Genomic DNA, 11,123 nt, shown 5'->3' on the forward strand with positions numbered 1-11,123 from the left:
AAGTCTTGTGTTCACACTGCATATAAATAAATATTATGCCAAAAAATCATGGGAAGTGTAGTTTGTTAATAGTGCTGAGAGTTGTTAAGAAACCCCTGTTATGCTCAGAGAGCCACAATTCCCAGAGTTCCCTGGGAAAAGAGATTGATATTAAATCCCTTTTTGTATCATAGCTTTGTGAGGGGAGTAGGGGTTTCCTCTTAAAACTTTTAGCACCCTAAAATGTAAAGTGCAGATGGAGGTCTAAGTGAGCAGTTGGGAAGAATACTGTGGGCCTGCATGAGAAAAAGTCATTTTTTTTACAGGCAGGGCGGTGGGGATGGCTCTGGGATGACTCACAACCCTTAAATGGCTACAGCTTTGGACTGAGGCGCATTCCATTGTCTCTTGAGATAGATGGGTGCTGACAATACACACAAGCATACTGACGGACGTACACACACATGCACACTGAAAGATGTCTCTTGCAGACTGGCTTTGGTCTTCATTGAACAATTAATATAACTAAGATAAATTCAACTGATGTCTTGCTAAATCTATTTGTTGAGCAGCCTTCCCATATGCTCAAGGCAACACGGAGGGATAACTAAAACAGTTAGGAGAAAAATTGCAAAGCGCACAGGATCTAAGCAGCGCTGAAGCAACTCATCAGCTGAGCTGCAACCCATATAAAAAAGATGCCGCCACTATTGAAGGCATTATACCTCTACATAGCAGTCGCTAGGAAATTGTGCATGGGAAAACTGTTGTTGCACCCAGGTCTTGCTTGGGGGCTTCCTATAGGAATCCAGTTGACCACTCTTGATTGTATCCAACACTAGTCCTACTCCATTGAAGCTAATTGATATGACAAACTTTGGTTCATTAATTTCACTAGATGTACTGTGAGTAGAACATAGTTGGATACAACCAATGTGGGACTAGATGGGCTTTGGTCTGATCCAGCAGGGATCTTATTACTTTGTACCCTCTCTGGAAAGCTAGTAGAGAAGAGGAATTATGGAATTTAGGATTGACTTCATTTACAGTTTTAGGACCACTGGTTTGAGTGACTAATATCTGATGACAATAAACAGCTCCAGGAAGAGCTTTCAAGTAGATATCTCAAATCTTTCAAGATAATGGAGCTTGGGAGAACAGCATTCAATAAGCAGAGGTGTCTTTTATAGTTACAATAATATACAATAAGCACTTTTGGGCAGTCTCAAAATTTAGCTCTTTGATCCCTGACTTTCTCTTCTTCCTTCTTTTGCCTGCATTGTTACTGAAAGTTGCTCGAATGGAAATCAGCCAGGGAACAATTGATAGTCCACCAGTACCCATCCTTTCCAAACGGACTCCCATCATCACTGAGCTGAGTAAGTTCTTCTTTGGGAACCAATTTCACCAGTGTTATGCCTGATGCATTATTTATTTACTCCTGAAACCTCTTTAGAATTCAAAGACGGAAAATGACGGCATGCCGTGTCCAAGGAACATAAAAAAGATTTGACTTAAATGTTAATTCACAGGCTTTGAAGAAGTCTCAATAGCTTATAAGGAGAATATATGTAACAAAGTGTTACAAAGACTCAGCATGAAACTAAAGCAAAACTTTTTTTTTTTTTCATCCCTGCAACATCCACATGGATGTTTCTGGAGGATTTGGAAGTGCTTTTAAGTTTTGGTGAGCATCTATTCCTTTCAGTCACCGTTCTTGGATCTTGTGACAGTTTGTAATGATTAAAACTACTGATGCGGCTGGATTTCAGAATTGGAGGTGGTTGAAAACAGCACCTCCACTTTGGAAATAACAAACTTTTTATGTTCCAAGCCACAACCACTTTGCATTTGGGTTAGGCTTATACAGAAGCTCAGTCTGTTGAAATATTCCTCCATCCTTTCCCCAAATAGTTACTTTCCCCAGCAGCAACTGGGTCCTCAAGATACTTTTGGGCTGTGAAGGTGTAGGGGTCCATTCAAGACCTGAGGAGCAGCCCTTCACTCTCCACATTCAGTTGCTGCTCAAGGAAGATCGCCTTTGGGGAAAAGAAAGGGATGAAATGCAATAATTGAGGGATTTGGTTTCTGGGAAGGCTGGGGGCAGTGGAGGCCTGGCAGTGAGGGATTTGGAATAGTCAAGGTCTCCTGAGATATCAGAAACATTCACAATGTTCTTATATGAAAAATGCAGGTTTAAAAAGTCACTTTATGGTGGCTTTTCTGCCACAGTAATGATTATCTCAACTGAGAACATCTTTCTTATTTTAACTATTTTTACTTAAGTAACTTTACTTACTTTCCAAATATTGCTTTCCAAATATTTTTGGCCTGCATCTTCCACTGTATTAATATACCATATTTTTTGCTCTATAAGATGCACCAGACCATAAGACACACCTAGTTTTTGGAGGAGGAAAACAAGAAAAAAAAATATTCTGAATCCCAGAAGCCAGAACAGCAAGAGGGATCGCTGCGCCGCGAAAGCAGTGATCCCTCTTGCTGTTCTGGCTTCTGGGATAGCTGCGCAGCCTGCATTCGCTCCATAAGATGCACACACATTTCCCCTTACTTTCTAGGAGGGAAAAAGTGAGTCTTATAGAGCAAAAAATATGGTAAATATGGGCATGAGTGGTAGGGGAAATGTAATTAAATGTTGACTTGTTTGTTTTCACAAACCAGGTGAGTCTTAGTACTCAGCCTTGTCACAAAGCCTAAAAGACTTTTGATCTATCATAATATAATTAATCAAGTGCCACCAAGTTATAAATGCATCTAGCTTGCTTGCTTACTGATAATCATCACCATTATTTATTGTCACAAGAGCTCATTTCTTGATTGATCTCAACTCCTGGCCTCAGTAAATAATTTGGTCATACAAGTTCATTAAAGCAACCACTCCTTCCTTTCTCTCACATTATTTCCATTATTTTACAGCACAGGAAATTGTTGAGTTTAATTATGATAATTTCTATTGATTATATACAACCTTGGTGTTTGCAAGCGGTTGAGCTTCTGCTATTGCTTTGTCCTCTTTCAGAGATTGCCTCCAATGCACAATTCTTTGAACAGAGCAACACAAATGAATCTGTTTATGGAATTCAACAGGTATCCAGAGGAACAGTATTTTCTGACAGCTTTTTGGATGCTGTAATGTGCACTGTAAGTCCCTTCCAGACCTTCCAACTTGAGTCTCATATTAAATCACCCATCTCTAGAAGACTGCTGGGTAGAAATGGTTAAGCATGATTCTCCACTGAATTGTTAACCTCTTCCAGCAAAGTTCTACTATGGGCAGAAATGCAGTTTGACTTGCTGTCCATGTTTGCTTTGTTTACAAAATGTATTATGCACTTCTAACTTAAAACATGCATTTATTTCACATTAAAGCCAGGAATTACTTTTCTGAAATTTGGTGGAATGTATAACTAGGGTTTATAGGAGCAGGGTTTATTTTGGCAGAACTACGGTATTTCTAGAATGGGCCCAGGGTGCAGTGTATTCCTGTAAGTATATAAGGCCAGACCTCTACCATGTTCAGCAATGGACAGCTTCTTCTGCAATAGACAAAACCTCTGGACATGTACATTGAAGTCTAGAGCAGCTCAGGGAGCCTCTGTATAATGTTAGGTCTTTACTTGTGTGGCTATAAGATTTTCACATGGTGTAGGATAGTTTTCTTTGGTTCCTGAAAGGTCCTAGAGGATGCAAGCACAACCTGGTGACATCTCTAGATTCCTGGAATGGACTTTGGAACGGAGTTGGACACAATAAGAAATGCAAATTCACTCACTCAGAATACTATACAAATCCACCCTAATTTGACTTTAGAGATAGGCCAATGTTGTACTAATGGTAGTTAGCACTAGATAACAAAGTTGTGTGAATATGTAACCAATTATCCATATTATTAAAAATCTTAAAGCCAGGTTTGAGTAGATTTCACCGATTTCATTGCTTTGCTGTTTCATAACTTGCCTCTGTCATGCATTCTACTCCTGAATTGTTAAGTGGAGGAATTTCTAAAGTTCATTCTGGAATTAGAGCATGTGCAAATTTCTTAACATTTTCAGGGCCCAAAGACTGCCCAAAACTAATCTTGAACATTGGTGTGTGCACAGTTTTTACAGTTGTGCATATGCACTTCTTGAGCATGGGTAAAACACCACCAAAATAATATTGATGTAATCATGCATACAATTACATCAAGACTGATTTTGTTGTTGTTACCCTGTTTAATCAATGTACAGTGCCTAAGCATATCAGTAATGTCTAGGTGAATTAGGATTTTTGCAGGAGTGTGATCCTTTTCAATGAGACTGAAGCTTCTTTTGAATGTACTCACATTTACTGCAGGGATGTTCTTAAAGAAATTCAGCTCTCTTTAGTTGTCTTTCTTTTCACTCTGCAAACTCAAACAGTGTATAACTCAGCAAATAAAATGCAGGTGACACATAAATCCGATTAATTAAGCCAAGTATGTAAATGAAATCCTTTTGATGTCAAAAAAGTTTAGCCATGATATGTTAAAGAGCTCAGCAAAGTATGTAAAATGTTGATTCCCTCTGAGCTAGATAAGCCTGGCCAAGAGAACATTATAATTCTGAAAAAAATCCCTCCTCAAAAAGGCAGAAAAGGCTCAAGTAAAATTGAAGTGCAATTCACCAGCATGGCCTGTAAGTTTGCAAGGACCATTCAGTTATTTAAATGCTTGGCAGGTTTTATAGTATTTACTTTACTATCCTAATAACAATATGTCAGGTCCCAGCTCCTGCCAACCTAGCAGCTCGAAAGCATATCAGCACAAGTAGATAAATAGGTACCGCTGTGGCAGGAAGACAAACGGCATTTCTGTGCACTCTAGTTTCCGTCACGGTGTTCCGTTGCGCCAGAAGCGGTTTCGTCCTGCTGCCCACATGACCCAGAAAGCTGTCTGTGGAGAAATGTCGGCTCCCTCAGCCTGAAAGCGAGATGAGTGCTGCAACCCCATAGTCACCTTTGACTGGACTTAACCATCCAGGGGTCCTCTATTTTTACCTAAGCCAGGTTGAAAGGAAAGGACTTCACCAACATATACACCCTCTCTGAAACAAATAAATAACACTCATAAATAATGCTACCATCTACATGTCATATGAACCATCCCTTCAGATTCCCTAAATACCTTTAAGAGGTTGGGGTACTTTGCTGGTTCTTGATTTTCTAATCTTAAGGCCAGGCTTCCTCAACCTCAGTCCTCCAGATGTTTTTGGCCTACAATTCCCATGATCCCTAGCTAGCAGGTCCAGTGGAATTGTAGTGTCAAAACATCTGGAGGACTGAGGTTGAGGAAACCTGCTTAAGGCCCTGCTTAAGGCTGTCACGAGAGATTTGGTGTCCCCTTATTTTTCGGAAATAATCATAGTCACCCAGTCATCTGAATTTAATAGTTTGTGGCCCTATACTGATCCTCTATTTTCTTGCTCATACAATAATATGGAGATTTCCAGTGTCAGACCAGTGAGGATTCTGATGGCCAATACAGCATGCCCTTCACACTCAAGAGATATCAGTTAGAGTAGCAATCAAACTTTGCTTGATGAAATTTTCCAAGATTCCCTCAAAATTGTTCAGAGGTCCTAATCCTGCAGTCCTAATCCTGCCATATATATTACCTGGCAGAGAGGCTGTCCACCACAACCTTCCCTGCTATTCATTCCTGCTGGAAAATGCATTGTGAGTGCACTCAAATTGTGTTGTGCGACAATGAGGCCCGAGAACCCTGAGCAGTACCGTAACGATGTTAATATTTGAAAAGGCGGGCTGGATCCTTCTGAAAATGCCCATGGACTCCACAGAAAATGTTCAAGCTTCTTGGTGGCAGGCAAATTAATGTGAATTAGCATTGCTTGATTATAGGAAATTTGAAAGCCATTGTTCTAGAATACCTACAGGAAGGCCCTATCAAGTCTAATTGGATAGACATTTGCTGTCTTTTGTATCATCTGGTAGAAATGAATGTTTGTCTTCTGTACATTTTCATTGCAGACCTACCATAATCACCATGTGTTGGCTTTACTGCAGTCACTGGTGACTGGGGGGACCAGTCCAGAACTGGAAGAATATCTGGCAGAGGAGGCTTCGCTGAGTGGCAGTACTAGCAATGTGGTGCACTTTGGATCGAGGAACAGGTGTAAACTGGCACTTTTAGCACTGACAGATTCTCCAAGTGTAGCAGACGGACGACTGGTGAGTTGTATTTAGCTCATTTCCTTCAAGCTACCTCTTTTAAGTCTCACTGATGTGCTTCAAACCATCATGAGCAAGTGAATTAGGAAGATAGGTAGCTGTGTTTACTGTTTTCTTGGATTTGCAATCCATAGACTGTTTTGAATCACATGCATGAGCTTTGTATCAGCATTCATATCAATAACCTCATTTAAAAAGGTCCATTTGAGGCAACAAGAAGTGCTTAAGTCAGTGAAGACAATGGGACAAAGGCAGATGAACCTCAGTTTAGAACATGCTGAGAAGGTGTGAAATTGGATGGAATAAGAATTGGTCTGATCCATCCATCCTTACCATGTTGGTGCCAATGCCTTTTAACATCTATATCGTTGGTTCCTTTAAAAAAAATAAATATGCTGATGATCCTGGTGGACCCCCTAATGATTTTTCTGCTAGTGGTAGCAATTGTAATGCACTGCTAGTTGTTGTATGATTCTTAATTGTATTTTTATTGCTTCTTTTATTTCTTAAGTATCAAATTTTATTGTACTATATAAGAAATAAAAGCATTAAAAGCACAATTACAAATCAATATGAATTTTTAATGCAGTGGATGTTTCTGTTGTGCCCACCGGACTCACTTTTCAAGTGCAGCCACTACATCTGCCATTCTTCAAAAACATGCTGTGTACCATCCAAATGAAGGTATCAGAAGAAGTGTGCATGCACACAAAAGCTCATGCCAGTGACAAACTTAGTTGGTCTCTAAGGTGCTACTGGAAGGAATTTTTATTATTTTGTTTCATCCAAATGAAGCTCAGTTTGGAAAGGCGTGATCTGTATGAAGCCCTGGGGAAGTGGTCATTAGGGGAGCTGGGCTGGGAGCTGGGGGCACTGTCATACAGTGGTTCCGCTCCTTCCTCCTGGGCCGTGTTCAGAAAGTGGTGGTGGGGGATGAGTGTTCAGACCCCTGGGCTCTCAGTTGTGGGGTGCCTCAGGGTTCTGTCCTCTCCCCCATGCTTTTCAACATTTACATGCAGCCGCTGGGAGGGATCATCAGGGGGTTTGGGCTGGGTGTTCATCAGTATGCGGATGATACCCAGCTCTACCTCTCTTTTAAATCAGAACCAGTGAAGGCGGTGAAGGTTCTGTGTGTCTCGAGGCGGCTGGAGGATGGATGGCGGCCAACAGATTGAGGTTGAATCCTGACAAGACAGAAGTACTGTTTTTGGGGGACAGGAGGCGGGCAGGTGTGGAGGATTCCCTGGTCCTGAATGGGGTAACTGTGCCTCTGAAGGACCAGGTGCACAGCCTGGGAGTCATTTTGGACTCACAGCTGTCCATGGAGGCACAGGTCAAATCTGTGTCCAGGGCAGCTGTTTACCAGCTCCATCTGGTACGTAGGCTGAGACCCTATCTGCCTGCGGACTGTCTCGCCAGAGTGGTGCATGCTCTGGTTATCTCCCGCTTGGACTACTGCAATGCACTCTACGTGGGGCTACCTTTGAAGGTGACTCGGAAACGACAACTAATCCAGAATGCGGCAGCTAGACTGGTGACTGGGGGCAGCCACCGAGACCATATAACAGCGGTCTTGAAAGACCTACTTTGGCTCCCAGTACATTTCCGAGCACAATTCAAAGTGTTGGTGCTGACCTTTAAAGCCCTAAATGGCCTCGGTCCAGTATACCTGAAGGAGCGTCTCCACCCCCATCATTCTGCCCGGACACTGAGGTCCAGCGCCGAGGGCCTTCTGGCGGTTCCCTCATTGTGAGAAGCAAAGCTACAGGGAACCAGGCAGAGGGCCTTCTCGGTAGTGGCGCCCGCCCTGTGGAACGCCCTTCCAGCAGATATCAAAGCGATAAACAACTACCTGACATTCAGAAGACATCTTAAGGCAGCCCTGTTCAAGGAAGTTTTTAATGTGTGATTTTACTGTATTTTTGGTTTCTATGGAAAGGCCCAGCCAGATGGGCGGGGTATAAATTATTATTATTATTATTATTATTATTATTATTATTATTATTATTATTAGATATTACTACTTTGTAGACAATGTGACACTCAGCCAGGGGCATAGGAAGGGGGATGCGGGGGGTGCACCCCACCCCAGGTGCCATCTCTGAATGGGGTGACAAAAAGGCACCCCCCCGACTTGCCCCATCGCCCCCGAGGGATCTCACCTCTGCAGCCATGTGCGAAGGATTGTGCCGCCGCCACGCACGGAGGATCGCCCTGCCACCATGCGCAGAGGATCACCCTGCCCCTGTGGAGCAGATTGTCCCACCCCCACGCAGCAGACCCCCCCCCCAAGTGCACAGCATGGCCGCCACCCTGTGTGCCCATGCAGCCAGCTCTGCTACTGTAAAGGTAAAGGTAAAGGGACCCCTGACCATTAGGTCCAGTCGCGGACGACTCTGGGGTTGAGACGCTCATCTCGCTTTATTGGCCGAGGGAGCCAGCGTATAGCTTCCGGGTCATGTGGCCAGCATGACTAAGCTTCTTCTGGCGAACCAGAGCAGTGCACGGAAACGCTGTTTACCTTCCTGCTGGAGCGGTACCTATTTATCTACTTGAACTTCATGCTTTCGAACTGCTAGATTGGCAGGAGCAGGGACCGAGCAACAGGAGCTCACCCCATCGCGGGGATTTGAACCACCAACCTTCTGATCGGCAAGCCCTAGGCTCTGTGGTTTAACCCACAGCGCCACCCGCATCCCTCTTTCTGCTACTGTACTCAGCTCTATTTCTGTGCATCATTTAAGCAGGGGGAGTCTGTGTAGGACCTAGGCCAGGGCTTGGAAGCAGTTGTGGGGTGGATGAGGGCCAATATACTGGGATTGAATCCTGACATCCTAAGAGTGGGTGGTTCCTGGATTCAGGACTTTGGCAGGTCACCTGTTCTCTACAAGGTTCACTCCCTCTAAAGCAGCAGTTCTCAACCTGTGGGTCCCCAGATGTTGTTGGACTACAACTCCCATCATCCCTGAGCTCTGGCCTTCCTAGCTAGGGGTGATGGGAGTTGTAGTTCAACAACATCCGGGGTCCCACAGGTTGAGAAAGGCTGCATACTTCAGGTGTGCGTCTGGATCCAACTTTGCCAGTGGAGGCACCGGTGAACTCGACAGCTACCTGACCCCAGTGACCAATGCATTATATGTGAGGCCACCACAATTCTGACTGGAACCTGTGGTAAAAATGCACATGCATATGAATTCATACAAAATTAAGAATTTTATTTTATTTTATTTTAAACCAGAATAACAAATGATTCCTAATCTATATGTTCCACATTTTTGGGGTGAGGGAGATGGGTGCTTTATAAATGAGGAAGGAAAGTGGATGAGGAGAGTTTCAGAGTTAGCTCTAGCTTCCTACCCTGCCAAGGAGAGTAATAAGTTTGGAAACTACTATTTTAAACCAGGGCCTTCAACCAGTTGTTTATGGGACATACACAGCAAGGGAGAGGCTGAAAGGCCCTGCAGGCCAGGCATTTATCCTTACCATGGGCGCAGTGCCAAGCGCCACTACTGGTCAGTTGGCACCGTGCCCAGGGGGAACGCCCTCTACATTCCTGCTGCCATTGGCCAATTTGGTGGCAGAAAGACTGCAATAGGCCAGTTCCCAGGGGAAGCCCAGGGCCCGCCCACAAAGCCACCCGCCCAAGAAGGTACAAACAGACTTATCAATTAAATTAATCTTATCAAGGAATGTTGATATGGCATTAAGACAATATTGTCACTTTCCCCCTCTTCACAGCTCTTCTTTGGGGATATCTACAATCTAGCACTTGAGTTGCTTGGAATCCTTTGCTTTGGCCTCTACCGTCAGAAAGATGAGACCAGTCTGATTGAAAATAGGAAAGTATATTGCAAATTGAAACGTACAGATGCAGCTCCGTTTGAGTGTGTCAGTTTCAAAACAAATAAGAAAGTAGTTCACCTTTGCATGGATCAGTATTGGTCCAATTATTATTATTATTATTATTATTATTATTATTATTATTATTATTATTATTTGTATACCGCCCTTCATCCAAAGATCACAGGGCGGTTCACAACATAAAAATGCAAAATGATAATACTGTACTACTGCATTAAAAGATTGTATCATGTATGTATGATACATTTTAGGGTATTATTACACAAGTAAGAATTAAATTTTCTCTTTCCCATTAACCCCTTCCCATTTTACGCAGATCTTTTGCACCATTATGCAAGTTTTTAAAAACACATTCAAAACCCCTTAATATATATGTCCAAAAAACAATTGCTCCTTTGAGTGTGTAGTTTTTCAAATTGTGATATTGCTGACTCTTTTTTTCTAAAAACAGATTTGTGATTGCTCGGCCACCTACCAATTTTGAGATCTACGACTCTGATCAGTTCTTTTGCCTTGTCCCATTCAACACTTTAGTAAATGACCTGTCAGCTGTGGTAAAGTCCATTCGAACAGTCAGACGAAAGGGTGCTTTGCTGACATCAGACCAAGTGTTTTTATCATGAAATATGCCAGCATCTCCCTTCAAATAAATACTTTGTTCTTTATGAAGTGTCTGCAACCATTTCTCCCCGCTTCCATCCTTTACCCTGGGGTATGATTTAAGGTTAAGCATTCCAGGATCCAAATCCAAAATTCTCACCAAGTATAGTTTAGACAAACCCATGTGATTGTTCCAGGGGCTTCTGGGGAGACCTCACATTTCATGAAGGGAGTGTGATTGGAGTCCGCTTGCATTCTCCTTGCGTTCTGCTGCTCCCAGGCACTTCTACTGAAGAGAACAATGAGCTCTCTGTCAGTCACTGTACCAGAGCCCATAGAGCCACAGCTGGGATGCTTTCCATGGACCCAAGGAACCAAATACCCCCCACTCTACCTTGCTGGTCCCATGCAATAGGGAGTGAACCAGGCAGGAGGCCCCTCTACAGGCCAGAGAG

At 43.1% G+C, this 11,123-nt stretch overlaps 1 protein-coding gene across 1 annotated transcript in view; it reads left to right on the top strand.

The window, feature by feature from the left end:
- The window catches only part of KCNU1 (potassium calcium-activated channel subfamily U member 1), an 89,831-nt gene extending 79,098 nt beyond the window's left edge, over window positions 1–10,733 (top strand). Inside the window, exons 23-27 of the mRNA XM_081843272.1 lie at window positions 1,272–1,358; window positions 3,020–3,141; window positions 6,007–6,207; window positions 9,946–10,044; window positions 10,518–10,733. Coding sequence (XP_081699398.1) covers window positions 1,272–1,358; window positions 3,020–3,141; window positions 6,007–6,207; window positions 9,946–10,044; window positions 10,518–10,691 — 683 coding nt within the window. The 3' untranslated portion in view covers window positions 10,692–10,733. The remainder of the gene's footprint in view (window positions 1–1,271; window positions 1,359–3,019; window positions 3,142–6,006; window positions 6,208–9,945; window positions 10,045–10,517) is intronic.
- Window positions 10,734–11,123: the final 390 nt, after the last annotated feature.

The sequence above is a fragment of the Podarcis erhardii genome (genome assembly GCF_964252035.2).
Source record: "Podarcis erhardii genome assembly, chromosome: 16".
Classification (NCBI taxonomy): Eukaryota; Metazoa; Chordata; class Lepidosauria; order Squamata; family Lacertidae; genus Podarcis; species Podarcis erhardii.